The sequence below is a fragment of the Drosophila grimshawi genome, unplaced genomic scaffold (genome assembly GCF_018153295.1).
Source record: "Drosophila grimshawi isolate 15287-2541.00 unplaced genomic scaffold, ASM1815329v1 contig_311, whole genome shotgun sequence".
In the NCBI taxonomy this organism is placed as follows: domain Eukaryota; kingdom Metazoa; phylum Arthropoda; class Insecta; order Diptera; family Drosophilidae; genus Drosophila; species Drosophila grimshawi.
The window spans coordinates 21,107,898-21,129,138 of record NW_025063098.1 but is presented as its reverse complement, the minus strand read 5'-3'; the positions used below and the strand labels follow the sequence as shown (position 1 = coordinate 21,129,138).

Below are 21,241 nucleotides of genomic sequence, written 5' to 3'. Positions count from 1 at the left end.
TCAATTGGCAAACTGTGCTACGCTCAGCTGTTGGTGCAGTTCTCTCTTAGCCATGACCACAGCTAACTTCGTTTTGTTTTGCCGTATTTTCGAAAAGCTCTCTCTCCCTCGTTCTTTCTCTTAGCCAGCGAACGAACTGCATCGCTTCGTGCGGTATTTTGTGGTACAGATGCGCACGAGCGTGTGGCAAACGAGGCGAGTGGTGCCTCGTTTTGCGGCGAGACACGAGGCTGGCTGTATGCGTGCAGCCTCCACGCCTATCTGATGCGAACCAGGCGAGTCAGTTGGTAGATGCGTGGCGAACGTTGTATTTAACGGTCGGTTTGGCAGTGAAAGTGGCAGCTTCGTTGTTTCCCATTGTTGCACAGCACGGAGGAACGTTGTTCAGTGCGCTATGTGAAATGTGAATGCATCAAATAAAAAGTGGTAACATTCTATTGATAATGTGTAAGCAACTAGCAAAGTGACAGCTCAATTGCAACAAAATATATATGTAAAACATATAAGCAACGTTAACGTTAAAGAAAGCATTTTCAACGGCGTCATACAGTCTTCAAGCAGCTGGTAAATGTTTGCTTTAAACTTTTCTACACTATTAAATAGTATAAGTTATTGCGTTGTGCGGTAATTTAAACATTTCGTACACATTTTCACACACACACACACACACATATACATACACACACTGCGCTCGCATTAAACAACATATTTTGTGTTTGTGGGTTTCTGCTGTGGCCGGCAGAAGCGGCGTATACGCAATCTGACTATGCTGTGCGCATATTTGGGTTGTTGTAGTTGCTGTGCACGCCAGCTGGTGAGTTAATTTTATTGGTTTCTTGTTTGTTTGTTTGTTTGTTGCTTGTTCATCGAGCGCTTTGCTAGTTTATTTGTTTGTTTACTTTGCTTAAATGCTAAGACTGCTACAAGCGCTACAAGTTTACGAGCAAAAGCACAACAATTTTTATTAATTTTTATTACTTATCTACAAAATCGTTGACTTAGTCTCCGACAAAAACTTGGCCTTAACTTGCATTGCCTTCATCAACTTGCAAACTTTTTGCAGAATGATTGTTGATTTTGTTTGATCTGAGTCGTGTTGTTGATTTCATCGCTGTTGCTCTTGTTTTTATTTGATTTTAGTACTTTGGCAAAGTCAACATTCGTTAGCTGAAATTTCGCTCACGTTCCATTCGACCGAGTTCTCAATTTCATGAGTTTTGATGCTGTCCGCCTTTATTTGTTCCGCCGCTCACTTCTCGCTGTCTACGTTATTTTCCTTAATACCAACACCAATACCACTATTATATTTCCATTTCTACTATTTGAAGTTTCTTGTCTCTGTGTTTGGTTTTCGTTCTTTGCCCATGCACTGCATGGTGCCTTAGTGTTTTCTTACTATATATATACATATATATATATATATATATATATAAGTGTATATATGTATGTATGTATGCGTATATGGTTTTAGCTTTTTGTGCATGTATTTGTGCGCTGGCATTAGTGTTAGGGTTTTTGCGGCGCTGTCCTTAAGATTATTTATGTGGTGATTAGCTGAGCTGAATTATTGCGCAAATTATCAAGTGTGCTATAAAATTTCTATGCTATTTATTTGCACAACTTTTAGCGAGGATCACGTACCACGCCATCCAGTCAACAGAAACCAACCAGCCAACAAGCAACTCCTACCCAACACCGCCCCATTACCCCATTGCGTCTCATGTGTATCATTGAGCTCTGGTTTTGGTGCGTGTGAGTGTAACAAATTGCGCGAGTTTGATTTTTAAGTGTGAAAAATTGAGGAATGAAATTGGATTGGATTAATTATACTCGATGGCGCTTAGCTTGATGCTGCCATTAAGCTATTAAGCGATGGGAATTAAATGATATCTTCTTGTTGTTGTCTAAGTCGAAGTGAAAAGCAAATAGAGAATTTTATAAACAAATAAAATGAATTCAATTAAATTCAAGCTGTTTAAGAAATTTCAAATATATTCTCAATCTGCAAGCTTGAATGGTTAACTTTTGGGCAATATTTTATTCTCGTTTAATATTTTAAATTATTACAAAAGCTCTGCCTTACATACAGCTAATAATCATTGAATTGCAAATATTGTATTTAAATTTTATTCATAAATTGTATCATCATTAGTAGGCATTAGTCGTCAAGTCGAACTGATAGAGCTGCAAGCACAATAATATTGTTATAAATTTTCAATACTACAATTAGCAACAATCATTTGCATTTGAGCTTAGTGCCCCTCCCATCCAAGCATTTTTGAATTTCGTCGAAATTTCGGAATTGTTTACCCCAAAAGCATTTGGCTAAGCACAATTGGCATGGCAACTAATTTCCTGAGCTCTGCACAAATTAATTACATTTAAATAAACACGAATGGAAGGCAGCAAACATGACTGAGCCACAAGCATCAGCAATAGAAGCGTCAGCATCAACATCAAAATCAGCATCAGTTCTAGCACAACCCATAACAACAACAATAGTCAGCCACAACCAGATACAAGCAAACTTAATTCAATATTGCTTACGAGCTGACGGCTACTTTAAGCCGCTTACAATGAAAGATACACACACACACACACACATAAGCACAACAAACACACACAAAATAGGTTATAAATTTCAATGAATTTGCCACCAAAACAAAATCATTAACTTTGCTGCAAAACCAATGAATGTACATGAACAGAAAATTTCACTTTGTTGTGGTAGCCAACAGCGTTCGACACCAAAATGGTCACTGGGTGGTGGGTGAGCTTGGTGCCAGTGGGTTGAGCTTGGTGGCCGGATACAGCTCAATTTTGTGAGCAGGCACACATTTAGGCATGGCCACAAATTGGTATGATATCGTAGTGTAATGAAAGTTAAAGCCAAATTTAATGCTAGGATTAGCGATAACAGTGATAGGCATGAAGATGAAGCCAGTAGGTTCACTCGTCCAGCCGTTTGCATATGGCAAGGCAAATGCCTAATGATTTATGACTGCGACCAGTCAGCAAGTTGCTGCTCCACTCACCGACTCTGGAAATGCGCTAAAAAAAACCCCTGCTACATGAGCCGAACCGAACTGAGCCGTGCCGAGCAGCATCGAGTTGCTCGGGCCAAAAAGGGTGTGGGAATGCGGGGCCAACAAAGTAAATTCAATTTTACGTTTCACAACTCAGCATGATTCCTATCAAAGTAGAGCCGCTTCGGTAACCCAATCCCAGACTGCTGCTGCCCACATCATATACCGCAAACTGATTACTTTTGCTTTCCCCAATGTCCCTCGAGTGTTTGTATGTCTGCATGTCTGTTTGTGTCCTTGTTTGTATGTTTTGCACTGTCTGTGCTGATACCTAAGCATCAGCGTGGGTGACACACAAAAATAAGCTACAAAATAACATATATGAAAAAAATTATAAAAACAATCACTGAAAACTTGCAGAGCATCAAAGCGCACTCATCGAGCGCTCCACGAAAGTTTGACAACATTTTCTCTGTAAGAGAAGGGGCTATTTTTATACCCTATACCCTTAAAAAAAAATGATGTGCTTAATGGGTTTGCTTGAGCGCACATAAAAGCTAAACTTAAAAAAATGTTACACTACTTAATTATTTAAGCTGTAAGATAAAAACAAGATTAGAGATTGATATGTACTTTGGATTCTCACCGAGAGCAAAATTAGGAAATGGTACTTTGCTCAATTAAATTAAGAACTTTACCGATTTCTTTGCTTCATTGATATTCTTAAAGTTTTTAGGAAGCTTTATCGTACGGGTGCCTATGTGCCTCCTTGAAGACTGGCACTGGTAATCTGATAGTCAGGTTCTATTTACAATTCTATTTCATAACAAACCCGAAGTGTTTTCTTTCTTTTTGTTTGTAAAATAAAAACTTTCAAGTGAATTTCGTAGGGCTGTTGCTTTGAAGGAGTAGCGGTCTTTCATCAAATTGCTTCCTATAGCCTTCGCCCGTAAAAGTTTATACAATTTAATGAGCAGTGCTTTTAAATTGTTGTTAATACGGGAAATTAATAAGTTAAGTAGTCGTTAGTTGGTAGAGTGCAAAGTTAGTTGGATCGATTGAAAAAGTTGCCAAGTTTCAGAGCATAATTGCTGAAGTCGGCGCAATCAAGCATACAGACTATTGCCACACTTCGTTTCAGAGGAAGCCATTACCAGATATTTTAAGAGCAAATTTTGAGTCCGCCTCCTTGCCCTGCGATCCAAATTTTAAGCCGCGTTTTATTTTCACTCGAGCAAAGTGCAGTCAACTGTAAAAATATTGGCGAAACTCACAAAATGCCAAACAGCGCAAGCATTTGACATAAATCCTTATCATCCTTTGTGCACAAATTGACATTGCACTTGTAAGACGATTGGCGAGACATACCCCATCACTTGAGAGCATCAGCTCCCAGTCCCTCGTCTGGCCCGGGCGATGTGCATTTTAACTGAAAATCTGTGGCTTTGTTTTCTCTATCAACATTTCAGCTATCTTTGGCTGCTTGCTGTAGTTCAATGTTTGCAGCACCAGCTTCCTTCCCTTTGATAAGCTGTAAGTTTTGGCACGTCTTTTGCTCGAGTGACATACAGCTTATGTCGCAGGCAGAAAATTAAAATTCATAATGTTGACTTTAATGGAGTTAATGTTGAAATATTCAAGCTGGCGGCTTAGATGCCGCACATCTCGTAGATTAGCTCGTAGCGAGACATTTTATTATGCGACACGCAACCACTTTTAGATACCTATAGCAATGCCATGGCCCCCAACGCACAACTTTGACGTTATTAAATTATGCGGAGATTTGCGCAATTTTTGTTTCCCATTTTTTTTTTTTTTTTTTTTGAGCCTCTTGACGTTTTAATGATGAGCCAGCACAGCACGTTGACTGCTTGACTAGGCTGAAATTAAATTATTTTATTGCCGGAAAGCTTGGGAAATTCATTAAATCATGCTTTCACGCAACTTTCAGCACACACATTTTTGGCATGCCCAAGTAGGACTCAAAATTAGAGCTGTCTGCGTACTTCCGTCAATTTGGCGCCCTGTTGTGCTTGCTTACTGCTGTTAGACAGGCATTGTGGCATTGATTGAACTCGAGGTTTTGGCTTTTATTAGGACGTGCCGTTGTTAACATTTCAAGGCTACATTGTCTCTAGCTTTAAAGAAACGTCTTTTATTCTAAACGTATTCAAAGTTCAGAGTTTAATATTTTTAGCTGCGCTTTGGAGCGATAATCCTGATCAGACGAAAAACGTAAAAAAAAAATCCAAATAAATAAATACCCAAATCCGCCAGAAGCAGACGAGGGAGTTTTATTTATGATTTTGACAGAGAGCGCCCTAAAAATGGGAGTCGAGCCAAATGCTAAGCCTCAAAACCAAAACAATCATCAAATAGAATCATAAAAACAGTTAGCGCCGATAATAAATTTCGAACAGAAACATAAAAGCGATGCCACGTGGTAGACGAGTGCGACATAAAATTGCCATCGATTGATTCACCTTACTGTTTGTACATACAAATAAATGTACATTTATATATATAAATTTATACATATATATATATATATATAAACACATGCAGACAAAATAAGAGTCGTCGCGCTCTATTTGCTAGGTGGCAACCTCTGCATCGATATAATCCCTGCAAATCAGCAGTTTTGCTTTTGGGACACACGAATTTCGAATAATAAATCTTGAAACAATAAAAATTTACATTTTTATGATGGTAAAAAAAGTTTGAGCAATGCAATCAATGTTCGCCCACAATAATTTAATGTTCGCTGGCTAAGCGTATACCTTGCGTATGCGTAATGTGTCTCTTATCTATCCATGCGAGATGGCATTGCATACATTTGAGCGCCCACCAACATAAAATTAAGTAATGGAAATATTTGTCTGTGACTGGACGCAAAAAGGGAATATAAGTGCATGTAAATAAATCATTAGAATGCTAATAGATTTTATTCATTTTATGTTTGTTATTTATTACTAATACGCCTCTGCGGCCAACACAAATTGGAAGATAAGCAGGCCCTGAAAATTAAATATGTATGAACATAAATTGACAGACAATGTTATTTTATGATGCACGCTAATAATTGAATCACTCGAATAAACCTCAACAAATTCTAACAAAAAATGGAATACATTTGACATTTTCATATATATTCACTCACATTATATTTATCATGAAAATAGAGCAAGATGACGGCTTTAGACAGCCCTGCTTCCCTCCATGCCTTACTAAAGATCAAAGATAGAGCAAATCAAATTAGTGGATTTGTAAAAAGTTTTAAGTCTATTATGAATATTTATTTTTGGAAAATTTACTTGAAGACCTTTGTCCAAACTTCTCAACATAATGTTTGATATTAACTTGGACATATTTTGCCTTTGATTTTCGATTTTGATTTCGATTTTCGTAAGGAGTACAACTTTGTGATTGTTCATCAACTGGATTAATAAATCAACTCATTGTTATTCACTTCAGTAAGTTGAATAATTCAAGTTTATTTTGGCAAATCCCTTGAATTTAAAATAACTCATAAGATTAATTGGGTACCTTCTACTCTGAGAGCTTCGCTCAATAACACTTAGCCCAATCTAACAATAGATATACTTTAATGTAATCTTTTTAATTAAATCCACCCACATTAATTGTCAGACCAACCTCAACAGCATAATTCATATAATTTTCACTAAGACCAACGACTGCTGGCGCTGCCCCCAAAAAACTCAGCCTTTACATTATGAAATATACAAATTGCGTTAATTTTTTAGCATGTTCCGTGGAAAACATTTTTCAACGGAATTGTATATACATTTTTTTTTATGCATTGCGCCGGTGCTCCCTTATGATTTCGACAACGACAACAACAGCAGTTTTAAGTACTTGACATGAAAATTTCAGCAACACTCTCAATGAAATGCTACTCCAGCAGCGACAACAACAAAAATAATATGCGCAGGGATGTCGGCAATGCCCATCTGGAAAATTAAACTTATGGCGCAACGCACGCGAAAATTTGTGCTCCAATGACCAACAAGGCCTGGTTGTTGTCGTTGTTGTTGTCGTTGCTGTTGTTGCTGTTGTTGCTGTTGTTGCTGCAGCACTGCCCTCTGATGTTTATCATAACCGCCTACAAGAAGAGGAACGACATCGTGTCGAAAGCCACAACAACAAAAACAATAATAACAACAACAACAATATGGTTACTAGTGCCGCACCCAGCCAAATAATTTGCTGCCAGGCGCAGCTAATGACCAGCTTGTGTAAGTACGAGGACAACGACAATAGCAACGACGATGACGACGCCAGTGAAAAATCAGGACATCAACTGGCAACCGGCAAGCAGAAGCAGCAACAGCACCAACAGCAGCAACAGCAGCTTCAGTCCCAACCTCAGCCGCAGCCACAACAACAACAATCCCAAGTTTTGCTACTAGTAAAATGATGGGCATGAATTCATCATGGGTGGGCTTGTGCTGCCTAGCTGGCTGACTGGCGTACCTCACCCAGTTCAACTCCCTGCTGCTCCGCCGTTACTGTTCAGCCTTTGTGGGGAAAATTTAAAATAAAGTAACGATACAAAGTCGACCAGGCGCAGGACGACAGAGAAGTGGAGAGAGAGGGAGAGAGATAGGAAGATGGCGAGAGAGTGAGAGTGAGCGAAGGATGGTTAGATAGCTTTAGGAGCCGAAGCGACATCGCTCGCTAATTTTATGCTCTTTTGTGATTTTTGTGCTCGCCTGCCGGACACACCCCGTGGCCATGTTTAGTGTCGGCCTGCTCCCCTATTGTACATCCCGCTGCGTCCCTCCACAAGCGAATGCAAACTTTGTGCGCTTTTGTCATTAGCGTTGATGGTACTGATGTGGGCTGAGTCACCCGGAGCGTTGCCTTTGTGTCCGCTTTTCATGTGTTGCGGTCGCCGTTTCTTGTTTTGTTGTTGTTGTGTTTCTGGTTTGTGGCCCCGCCAACTTGGTTACTTTTAATGAGCGAGGCGGGGCAGGGCGGTGCGTTGTCGGCCGACTCGTGGGCATGGCCACTTTTTTTTTGGGCACTCATTAAGTTGCGGTTATGCAGCTTTTATTTTTAACTTAGAATTTGTGAAAGTGAATTACATATTTGGAAAAGAATCAGTTTTAATGTGCTCTGACCCCTTTTCTGGGTACGACATTCTTTTAATGTGGCATTAAAGTAGCCAGTGGGTAATACTTTCCCTTACCTGACACCTAGTTAACCAAATATTTATCCCAGACACTCATATTTTATGCACAACATTTTGGTTTCCATTAAAATCATTCATCCTAGCGTGAAATATCTGCCATTTAGAATAATTTCATTCGGAGTGCAACTCAAAAATATTTTAATATTTAAGCTGATTACCTCAACTCTTCACTGCCATTAGCAACTTTGTAAATTATAAGTCCTTTTATGCAACAAGCGCGTATTTTTTTTTCATAAATGAAAACAAAACTATAACAAAAAATTTCATTTAAGTGTCAAAGTAAGTCAAAGTACATCAAAGCGTTCAAGTTTAACAATTCAATTAAATACGCTCTACAAACTCTGGTAAAAGACTTTTTATTCCAACATATTCTTGGTAGTATAATTTGAATGGTATGAAGAAATAAATCTAAAATAATTAAGCAAGTGAATTTTCAGTAGCTTGATGAAAATTACAACCACAAACGTTACAATCACACCGAATTGGTGTGGAGAAGACACGTTTTAAGTTAATGTGTTTGTTTTTGCCAATAAAATATATTCAAGTTTGCATATACCCATTTATTTATTATTTATCTTAGACAATTATTTACAGTTTGTTCGCAAGGATTGTTTGCTATCCCCAGGCAACTACCATTTAAAAATTGCCAAAGTCATTTCTTAAATTGTTTGCATTTCAATTTATGTAAATTTTCGAGAAAGGTAAATGTAACTGAACAAATTGCAAAGCAATTGCTGCTCGCACTCGTCCTGCCCCCTCGCGGCGCTTGCCTTGTTTGTCTTGCAAATTTTCTTTAATTAGTGCGCCGAAATGTATGCAACAAGCTAGAAAACCGGCGGGCACAGACCCAATTTACAAGCGCTGTGGCAAAGCTGCTGAGGGGGAGGGGAGGGGGAGGAAGCCGGGACACTTCTAGGACTACACTCCATGTTGTTGCCATATTACACGCCGTGCTCTGTTCGTGTTGATGTATGTTTGAATGTAACTTGTAATGCTATTTTCAGCATAATTTCAGCAGCACCCAGCTCATTTGAAAGTCTTGCTTGCCAACCACAGCAGAGCTAATGCCACAGCAGTTACTAAGTACACACACACACACACACACAATTCATACTACGCTACGTGATATGTAGAATAATTTAGCGGCTTCCTCGCAAAATTGAGCAAATATTTTAGTTGAGGCAAACCGTATCGTGATACAATTATTGCTACAGCACGGCGCTCGCCAGTTTCTCCTTGGTTTGTCTGCCTCTAATTAGTGCCCAACTGTGGCATCAATAATAATGCCATGAAGTAACCAAATGGCGGCGCTGGATGGCATTGCCATGATTTTTGAGCAGGCCGCTTAAAAGCCCATCAAATTCGCATCAATTGGCTGGCTCGTAAAAGTAAAGTCTACAAATGCATAAAACTTGACAATTTGTCGCCCGAAACAAAGTTCTGGCACTCGTTCACTGTCCCACTGTCTCCTCGACAGCTGTGGCTGGTCAAGTATTTTGCAAAACAATACGCCATTTTAACAGCTTCAATTTGAGTCTGGATGTAAAACTTTTCTCAGATATATTATTTTTTCTTTTCTTGTGTAACTTTTCAGGCAACCGTCTCAGCACTGACAAAAACATAAAATAAAATAAGTACAGCTACTATAGACTTGAGTGACTTGACTAGGAGACACTCTGTGTCTAGGGGGTACTTTTGTGAATATCACTGTATATGATAAATACATTGTTATTCACAGACGTCGAAGCGAAGCTATAAGCCATCAACCTAATTTTCGAAGTATTGTTGTAGTATTGTCAACGTTAATAATTTAGCTACTTTTATTTTAAGTTTTGCTAGAAAAAGAAGAAACTTTGATGCACAAAATATCGTTGCTATTATATCTGTAGATTTGCAAATTGCTACCCTTTACATTTTGCTCAAGAGATAATGTTAATATATGTATGCATATATGACTGAAACCGACTAGCCGAGTATAGGCTATACATCAAGCTTAAATATAAAAATCTAATAATAACTATACAAATATGTTTTCCCTAAGCCTACCCCTATCTATAATAATGGCACAGGGTATAAGAGTAAGAATAAATAACAAAAAATGAAAACTAGTTGGCAAGTTTATTAAAAGTTGTGGCAACTTGTAGTCTGTGCAAACTCTCGCACAACACCCATACATATATACATACTTACATAATATATAAAAATATATACATACATACATACATAGATACAGCAAGTGGAGGAAGTGCGCGCTGACAGCCAGCAACTGACAAATGCCAACGTTAACTCACTCAACTCCACGTAATATTAAATAAAAATGTTGGGAAAAAAGATTTCAAATTTTTCTTTTTTGCTTTTGTTTTTGTTTGGGTTGGTTTTGTTTTATTTTATTTTTTTTTTTTTTTTGCTGTTGGCAGCATCTTTGAGCTGTTTTTTATTATTATTATCTTTGACCTGGACCAAGGAGTTGCGTCTGCCGCTTCTTATTATTTATGCGTAAAGTTTTTGGCCTTTTGTTATGCATTTTGCGATTGTGTTTTATAATTTTGCATTGGGGTCAGTGGGTTACACACAGACTCTTTTCCATTAATATATGTGTGTGTGGCGCCTTTGAATATCTAGCTGAGACAACAATTAAATAAATATATATGTATGTGCTTTACGATTACTTAGGTACTATCAGAGATCCCTCAACTTTTATGTTCATGCCGTTTACTCAATTTCATGAGCGATTCAAACGATTGATTGCTGCTTAAATCCAAGCAAAATCCCTAAACATATGCGCACCTAAGATGTCTGACGATAAAGTTGTCAAAGGTCCTTCAATGACCAACTGACTTGCACAGGCCTCTGTCGTCTTGCTTAACAAAAACATAGCCAGCGATTGTTGAGACTTCCCTCCATCTTTGCAAACAGCAAAGCAGCAAGTTGCTTCAGCCCAGCACTGTGGACTCAAGCTGGCATTGCTGATGATGATGATGATGATGATGATGCTGATGATGATGCTGATGATGTTGATGCCGGTATCCTTGATGCTGCCCAAGTTTGCCTGAGCGTTCGTAGAACGATTCTGATTGAACACAACAATTTTGAAATTGCTGAACACACAGAAGTACACACACTCACACACACACACTTGCACAGTCGCACACTCGCAAACACACGCATACTTGTTCACATGCAGAAAGAGTCCCACGTACATATTACGTGCTGTGACATTGCTGCTGACAGCCAGTAAGTAAAAATTTAAACAGTTCTGTGCCTTGGCGCCGACTCAATCAATTGACAGCATTTCGCATGCCTGTCTGTATGTACGTGTGTGTGTGTGTGTGTGTGTATATGTCTTTTTGTGTGTGTGTGTGCGTTTTTTTCGTGTTTGTCTGCACTGGGGAAGTTGCTCACATTTCAAGCACATTGCCGTTAAATGATTTTTAGCAAAAATCGAGCGGACATGACACACTCAAGTAGCTCCATGAACGCTCCTTCCCTTACCATCTGCAGTCCCATCCACACCCTTCCATCCGATCCCCTTAACATATTGAGGGTCTTCCACTCTCGGCACGTGATTGCTCAGCTCTTGGCCTGCCGTGCCTATCGTTGGCTGTGTGTACAAGTGGCTTTTCGAGTGCGGCTCTCAAGTAATTTCCATTAAGTAAGTGTTTTGGCCCTTTAACTTAACTTCAAATGCATTGGCATTGACAGTGATTGCATTAGACGAATGTCCTGTGCCAAGTTCACTAGATGAGGCCTCTCTCTCTTAAAGCCGCTTACGCATGATTGCAACCATTTCCGGGTGACTTAAAGACTTTTTTGTTCTTAAGCCCAATACAATTGATGTTGCTGCTATTATTGTTGTTGTCGTTTTTGCTACCTGAGTCAGAAATTATATAAACAACAGCTGGCCAAGAGACGACATCTGCCTGCCACCAATATAATAACATAAATGTAGGCATTGTCAACACTACCAACAAAAAAATGCAGAATCGCAAGCAGCAAACATTTTTGTCTTCAAAATGCCATTTTCGACAATTTCCAGGAAACGTAACATCCGCCCAAAGGAAGCTTTGCGTTGGCATTTTGGTATGCTTCTGGGGTTTGTATTTGACAACGCAGACGATGCTAATGGCGCCATTGTTGTATGGGCGTGTCAAGAAAAGTACAGCAACAACATTATGCGATTGGCGGCTTTATGCTCATTAAGCAAGTCGCGACGATATGGCTTATACGTATTTACGCTCACGATGTTTCAAAGTGGCTTTATTAAAAAAAGAAGAAAAACATCCACAATGGACAAGGAATCATAGAAGAATATTGATTTTAGATTTCAGAAACCTGAAATTATTTTGGTAGTTAGCAAACAATTTAAGAGGCATATAAAATCGCTAAAAATAAATAAAAAGTTGTACTTAACATTTAAACACATACTCAAACTTACTTTTGGCGATGTTTACAGAAGCCCTTATTAATTATTTTCCGTTTCTATAGACTCTGTTTAAGTGTAACGCTAAGTCTTCAATAATTGTTAGCAACACAGTAATCAATAAATATTTGTGAACTGGTCTGGGAAAGTAAAGGATTCTCATTTCTAACAATGATTAGAAACAACTTTCTTAAACCTTGTTCCTCGTTTATAAATCAGTGAGAATATATTTCTGTATACTATACCCGTAGACTATAACTAGCGATCTTTCAGATCTATCCAACAAAAACAATGCTACCACAATGACTGCATATAATTTCATAGCTCTTAACTATCTTGGGTTCTCTTGTCCCCTTGGCTGAACATTTCTGCAATTCTTAAATTTCAATCGAAGCGTCAGTTGAATGCAGCTGCTCGCATTTATTAGTAGTTACTAATAAGATAAATCCAGTTTGGGAAACTTTTTAAAAGGAGATAAAAAGATATTAGATTGTAAGATTTATGGCCATTTTTTATTGAATTATGAGCTACGAAAATGTTGAAGGTATTTTACCTTGATGCATTTTATGGTGACCGTAACAAAGGAACAACTTTAGAGTACTTAAATTTTCTTGCATTTTTTGTTGATGTTTGTTTTTATTGGTGCTGCCGTTCTGCTGTGAGTTAGTTCGTTGCGTGGCGACCTCTGATTGATGTGCTGTTGTGCATGAAGTGGGTTGTTCTACGCTTTTTCTTCATTTTTTTCTTTCATCTCCTTGAAATTTCAGGTCCTTCTTCATTGCCTATAGGGTCAAGCATCTGTTCACAAAAGTGTAACAAACCGACAACAATTGTTTCGAGAGAGCGATACACCTGTTCATATTGAAATTGATTTGGCCTTTGCGTTGCTACCAAGTTACACAGGCTATTTCAATTTCGGTCCAACTAGAATAAACTGTGGCCTAAAATCAAGTTCAGTTTTGTGCAGTCTGCCGTAATACTCTCAAAGCTTAACCCGACTCTGTAGGCATGATGGACTGACAGACTGACTGACTGTCTGACTGGCAACTGTGCTGTGTGTGTATGAATTGGATTGGGAACTAGGATTTGATATGCAGGGCTGTGAGTGCCAGAGGGTCATGCTACTCATTTGTAAATAGTGAATTTTTGGTCAACAAGCCACGACCTTGTGCTGCTTTCCGCCAACTCTGGCTTGTGAATGGCGAAGAAAATTTCTCTTAAATTACTTGAAGCTCGGCAAGTTGGAGCTCGTATTGTTATTATGTGGCATACACATTGTTGCAGCAGCGCCTGCTGTGTCTTACACTTCCGTTAACGCAGCTGTAGACACGCCCGTTCTACCCCCTTGGCGATGCCCCCCATTTCACGGTATCAACAGTGCAGTGTTTTGATGAATCACTTTATGGGGTCAGATCGTTGTAATATTTTGCTCATTGTTGGCACTGCTGTATCTTACGCAGTGGTTTCGTTTTGGTTCGGTAGCGTTCCGTTCCGTTCGGTTCTTGTCTTGTCATTGTTTGTTTAATTTTGTATACCGGATACCCCAGCGTGTTTTGCCATTGTCCTGCTGTCAACAAAATGCCAGCAGCAATCGCAGCTGTAAAGCACTTGGCCAAAATGTGAGGGGCGCCTACCCAAAATGGGGCGTGGCGGCACTCTCTTTATGTTTATGCCGCTGACAACAAAAGAAATTAAATTGCCAACACTGAAATTCAATTGTATCTTCCCTTGGCCGCACTCTCCAAACTTGTCAAAGCGACAGACAGACCAAAGCCCAAAAAGCCTTCCCCACCCCATTAAAAAACGAGAACTTTCCAAATGTTGACGATATTTTCAATGGTTATTGCAGCAATTTATTGGACATTGATTTTTTTCTTCCGTATTTGGGCCCCACAAGGCCAGGAAGTAAACAATTTATTAAAAAGCGCGTACCGTTGCCATAAAAAGGTCAATGATTATTATGTTTCAAATGCAAATTCGCCGCTCCCATCCACAGCCATTGTCCAATGTAAATATTGAACGCAGCCCAACAGCCATAGCAAAAACGTTGAAAATTTGCTTAGATTTCGATGAGGCTGTTTTGAAGTGGTTGCCATCGCCGGGCTCGCCCCCATTTGTAGACGGTTTTTTTTGGTGCTTCAATAGAATTTCTTTTTTGTTGTCAATTTAATAGGCAGCCGTGCGGAGTCCGAGAGCAAATCGGGCAATTTAATAGGCATTGGCATAAACATGCCACAGAAAGGTGCATTAAATTCGATAATATTTACAATACTATATGTGCCCAGGTATATTTATAATAAAGTATACAATAATATTGCGTTAAGTGCGAAATTTTGACTGGCATTCCATTTTAAAGCCATACTGAAATTTAAAAACAACTTTGTAATTTTTAATATTATTACAGCAAATGTAAAACGTATTCCGAATTATGACCGTTTTGTTCTGTGTTCATTGTTTCAGAGCCATAATTAAAGGTCTTAAATGCGCGCATAATTAAAATCCATCGCTCGTCATGACACATTAACATATTAACATAATTATATATGTACACATACAAATATATGTACGTATGCAATTATTAGCCTGTACTCTACGCCACCCACCTTTCGTATTCTATAAAAATATTTAATACCATTGCACTGCAAACACAATTAAAGGATAATTTCTTTGTTTGCTTGCTATGTTGATATGTGTGCAAATAAATAATTATTAATGTGAGTGTGTGTGTATGTGTGTGTGTGTGTGTGTGTGTGTGTGTGTGTGAGTATGTGTGTGTGTGTGTGTGTGTGCGTGCATTTCATCGTCAGCCGACGGCGAAACAGCGTGATGAAAATGTTGGCAGTGGCAGCATAGCAACTTATGCAAGCATCTACTATAAGCTACTAAGCACACTATATATATATATAAATATATAACTATATATATATACGTGGCATAAGTGTCTGTGTGCGTGGCATGCATAGTGCCGCATTATGCTTGCCACTTGATTTATCATTTGTGATACTAGTGTGTCTGTGCATATATTTCTCTTTGGTGCGCCGCACAATGCTAATTAGAGCATTCAATTTTGAACTGTAATCAAAGAAGCCGTTTGAATTTACACTCGGCTTGAGGTCGTTACGATTAAACGGTTCCAATACATTGTTTGAGTATCTGTGAGTCTGTGAGGGAAATATTTTTGATGGGGCGGTGGCGATGTCTGGCTTTCATTATCATGGCCAAAGTGCGTTATTCGGTTGGAATGCTGATTTACAAATCAGAAATGTTTTGCGACGAATTCCTATGAATAAACAAATAGATACCAACTCATAAATATGCGCATTTCAAAGAGGACAATAAGACAAAAAATATGACTAAAAATACTAAAAAAAAGAAGCAAAACACTTATCAATTTTGCCAAAACAACAATGTTAATTTGATGATATGCATCCGAGCGTTAAGACGCAAACATCCAAATATGAGAATGTTATTTAGGTCCAAGGATTGGCTAATTGGGAGGATATCCAGTATATCGACTATTTAACTGCCTTTAACTTAAAATTATTACTTTTGTTTCTCAATATAACTTCAGAAAAGATCAATGTATATGTCCCTATAAAATCAAGTAATTAAAAAATAATACGGACTGAAAACCAGATGCATTACTGTTCTTAAATATTTCACATATATTTTGTATATGTATTCAACGTTATTAGTTCTGTTTATTCCATTTAATAAGAAAGAGTCTAGTTAGACAAGAATGGTACATGTTGTGTATAGAAACTTAATTGCATTTGAAATGTTTATAATTAAAGCCAAGGTAAGGTATACTTTTTAACAAGGAACTCCAATCATAATAAAGCTAGAAAACGAAACATTTGACAGACGACTAGGTAGACAGACACACAGTCATACCCAGCGACAGACCGACATGTAACCGGAAATTGTAAGGAACAGCCTTGAGGGGTGGTCGTGTGTGCACACACATATGTTGATGTGATGTGCATATGTAGATGAGAGAATTATTATCTTGTACTTGCCCATGTCAAAGACAATTTGCATCTCTAGGTCTGACAAAGGACGATGCGTTCGATAGCAGATGACGGGCCTCTCCGAAGGGCGTTGTCATTGCATGTTGCTAGCTACCAATTGTGTGACACACACAATATGATGCTAGGTGCTGGCATATATGTGCGACAGTCTACATTTTAATGGGACAACAATGTGCAGAGTGTTGGGCTTTCATTTTTGTTGTACGCTAGTAATTGAAAGCATTGGGACAAACGTAGTTATTCAAATAAATGGCATCAAAAACATATATTAAAATCGTATGTCAAAAGATTAAAGAGAGAATAATATAATTATATAAGTAACACACATATGAAAAAGATGAAAAGAGATTCTTAATAAATAAGAATGGTTTTTAATCGCAGCTAATACACAAAAAAAAGTGACTAAAATATTTTTTTATTTCCAATTAATACTTTTATCACATAAACTATCTAATGACTTGATACAACTTGCCTTGGCACATGGCCTTGAAAGCGGAAACACATAACAAAAGTGTAATTAAAATATTCCCAACAGACACCACATACTTAGTCTGAGTACGCGTGTCTTTGACAATGTATTCCGGCTCGTGTGGCAAGAATCACCCCGCTGCCTCCGGTTGTCTGCCATATGCCACTCCAGCCATTTAATTGTGCGGTTTTTCACGCGTTTTTATGTGTTTCAATTTTCATTGGAGTACTAAAATTTGTCGTTTCACAACGGCATCGTCAGCGTCGTCAATGTCAGTGCCGTGACGTGCACACATGGGGCAGATGCCACCCTCCCCACCGTCCGGCCCTTGACGGCCTCATTGCTGCTGAACAACATTATAACATCATAACACAGGAGCGACGGCGAGCAAAGCGACAATCAAGCGGGCTAATAAACACTTTTATAAAATTCTCAAATCGCACGTGTTGCGCTTGTCAAGGGGTTGCGTGTTGCACAATAAAATATCTAAGTGCATCGCCATGTTCTGCCACACAAACATAAGCATGTAAAAAGCTCATATAGTGTAGTTTACACGCACATATAAATACATGTATTTTTATTTGTGTGCGTTATTTATGTTTTCGGTTTTATCTGTATGTTGTGCATTAAGTAAGGTGTGCGGGCGACCAAAGAAGCCAAGCAGCTATCCAGCAGTTGCAGTTGCGACATCGATAAGCTGCTGCTGCTGCTGTTGCTGCCACACAGTGAAGGCGAGGAAGAGTGCAGCGTCTGTGCCACATAAAGATACCAATTTAACATAGCCAGCAAGACGAGTGTGTGTGCACTCAAACAAAAATATAAGATACAATAAACCAAAATAAGTCTTATACATTTCTGAATATCTTCTAACTTTATATAATTGATCAATAAAATAAATATAAATATAATTGTTTCTATGATTTAAATTTTAATGCAATTTCTAAAACTATATCAGTAATTTTCTGAGTGTATGTGTGGGGAGGGGGGGGGGGGGGGTGTCTTGTGGCAGCTAAGGGCTGCTAGCTAATGAGCGTTATGAATTGCCGATTGGAGTCAGCGCACTTGAGAGGCCGGCAGTTGGGGCCACCCTGCCAAAAGTTGCATTTTATTTATGATGTGCAACCTTATAGGCGTGCAGACCTTAACCAATTCCAATTGCACCGAGCCGCACATTAAAACCACTTGTGTGGCGGCGTTTATGCAGCGATATCCTTCCATACAGCAGTGCACAAAGGCGAGCATTCAACGAAAACAAAGCCAAATTTGTTGCTTTAACGCATGCCAATCTGAGGGTAGCTGAGTAATTGAAACTTAAATAAACAAAGCTGCTGCAACAGTCCGGCCTCAGCGAGTGGCATGTGGCAACAGTAACGATCAGGGCGGGTAGTGGCAGTGACAGCAACAACAACAACGTTGAGTGGCATCTAAAATTGCGCTTGATGCGCAGAACGGAGGCAGCTTGTGAATGAGCCTGAAAAGCATTGCACACACACACACACACACACACTCACTCATCCTTGCAGCTGAGGCTCAAGTGCAGCAGTAGCCACTTGTCCACAGTCTCATTAGTGTAAACAAAAACAGAACACAACATGCTGCTGTTGTTGGCATTGCATAAAAACAAGAGACTGTCGTTCTTCTTCTTGCGTTTTTCAGTTTTTTTTTTTTAATTTTCTCTTTTTGATGTTGCTAGCATATTACATATTATTTATTATTGTTTGGAATACTTGCTTTGGACTGCTTCCTGTCAGCTGCTGCTGCGACAGCAACATGTTCGGCAACATTGCTGCGCTGAAGCGCACATGTTGCGCAACATTTCCAGCGCGCTAATTTTGGATTCGCTGGCCCGCCTACGTCACACCATTATTTTTGGGGTGTGTTTCGCGAGAGTCTTCCGAGCAGAGGCGGCAGGCAGCAAACAATTTTCAGTCGTTTGTCAACTTGTCCTAGGCACGTTTGCGACCGGTAAATTCTGTGCAGCTTATTGTTAAATTAGTTTCTACTCAACAACAGATACAACAAAAATAAAAAAATAAAGCAATAACTAAGCATCAGTGTTTATTCTTGCACTTGCAGCGCACTTCCGGCAACAACAGCTGGATGCACACCAACAAGCAGAGCCAAGCAATTAGCTGAAAAGGCAATACAAAAACAATTTCAAATTCAATTCCGTGGATTGTAATCAGTGTAAAGTGAAAGACTGTGGCCAAATGGACGCCATCCAAACAAACAATAATTAAAAGCCGGAAATTGAGTTTGTAAACTAAAGCGATCGAAAGCAAAACTCATCAACAACAACAACATCAACAAAAAACAACAAAAATGTGCAAATCCAAAAAGTGTAAATCAAAAGCAAATTTCAGTGAATACAAACAACGCTAAGCGTGAACCATATTCAGACTTGATTTCATCTGGCCGCTTATTAGACACAACTCTTCGAGTGGCGGCAATTTAAATCGTCAGCCGATTTGGCCGATGAGCAACTACGCCAAACATTCAAAGCAGCAATCTGAGAGCACAGCAGTGCACATTAATAATTTGCATATTCTCCAATTGGCAACTGTAAACAGTCTCTGTGCGCGGCCCCAACAGACGGCGAAGCGTGTGAAGTTGAAGTGTTTATTGAATGTGCCGCGAATGTTGCCTGTCTGCGAGTGAGAGATATTGTTCGACCCCGATCATGTTGTTGGTGCCGCAATCGCCCAGCGGCTTGTCAGCCAACTTTTGCAAAATGACAGAGCACCCAGCAGTGCCAGCAATCATAGGACATGGACTTAGACAGTCGCGAAAGCGACGCCAGACCCGCTACAGCAACCAGGCGACAGGCGGTTGGATCTTCCTTGCTTTTCTGATGCTCGTGTTCTCGACAATGGGTGAGTTGGCTTTTTTTTTTGTAACTATTCCTACTAATTGATATTTATTTTGCTGCTGAAAAATCGAGTTGAATGAGTTGCATTAAGAGACTTTATAAGATGATTTATTGTTGTCAAACTTTTTACTTTTACTACTACTTGGACTGTAGTAACATATTTACAAGCAATTAATAAAAAAATATAGTCAAAGAACGAAAAGCAAACACAAATAGAATCCCATTTCAGTTGTCAACTGTTTTCGCTCGATCTCTGAGAATAGTTAATTCAATTGCATTTACTTTTCAACAACAGGCGGCCATAGCAATCTTTTGGAACTTCTACAGCTTCGCAATTATATGGACAGACAGACAGACGGGATGAAATTATAAGAATGTCACACTCTTAAGTGACAACATTAAAAAGAACAACAAGCAGAACAACAACAATGAAAATAGTGAAGTGGGCGAGTGCAGCAAATGTCATTTGAAGCAAACACTTTTGCCATAATAGAACACAAATAAACCAAGACGAAGCCGAAAAAGAAGTAGAATACGAAGAAGCCAGGCCACTTGATAGCGGCAAATGGGCCACACGATTGACGAAGTAGTCGAAATCCACTTGAGAGTAGGGTGACATTAAAAGCGGCAAACCATTAAAAGGATTGACAGCCAGCAGCGTAAGCAGAGTGAGCAGAGGAGGTGCCAATGACAGAGCGACAGGCGTCGATGTTGATGACGATGCCGCGCCAGGCTGTGTGATTGCCTGACAATCGCCGGTCGGACAGACGAATGGACGGACAGACTGATCGAGTGATAGATAGACATAGATGGGGATTAGACTACGGGCAACTGACGATGGCATTCCGTGAGCGGAGAGCGAATCGAAATAGATGTCGAAATCAGAGCTCTATTAGAGTGCTTCTCAGTGGATGATTTTGTTGTTGCTGCTGTTGCTGTGGCAGTTGCTGTTGCTCTAATGTTGATGCCAAATGCTTGTAAAATATTTTAATGGTGTCGCTGCAATGAAACCAGCTTCATGCAAGAATTCTTATGCTCCTCCTCCCAACAAGCTGCTCATTTGGCGTTGCTTAACTATGCTTATGACTGACACATTCACTTTAGTTCACTATGAACAGTGAGCCGATTAAGGACTCAGCTGTGCAGTGCACTTTCACAGGACTCTTGCTGACGCTTATTATGTAGGTTGGTGTGGCTTTCTCGGCTTGAAC

The 21,241-nt window shown here is 39.3% G+C and overlaps 1 protein-coding gene across 1 annotated transcript in view; it reads left to right on the top strand.

The window, feature by feature from the left end:
• Nucleotides 1-310: 310 nt before the first annotated feature.
• The window catches only part of LOC6568064, a 41,248-nt gene continuing 20,317 nt past the window's right edge, over nt 311-21,241 (top strand). Inside the window, exons 1-2 of the mRNA XM_001994880.3 lie at nt 311-564; nt 19,238-20,034. Coding sequence (XP_001994916.2) covers nt 19,788-20,034 — 247 coding nt within the window. The 5' untranslated portion in view covers nt 311-564; nt 19,238-19,787. The remainder of the gene's footprint in view (nt 565-19,237; nt 20,035-21,241) is intronic.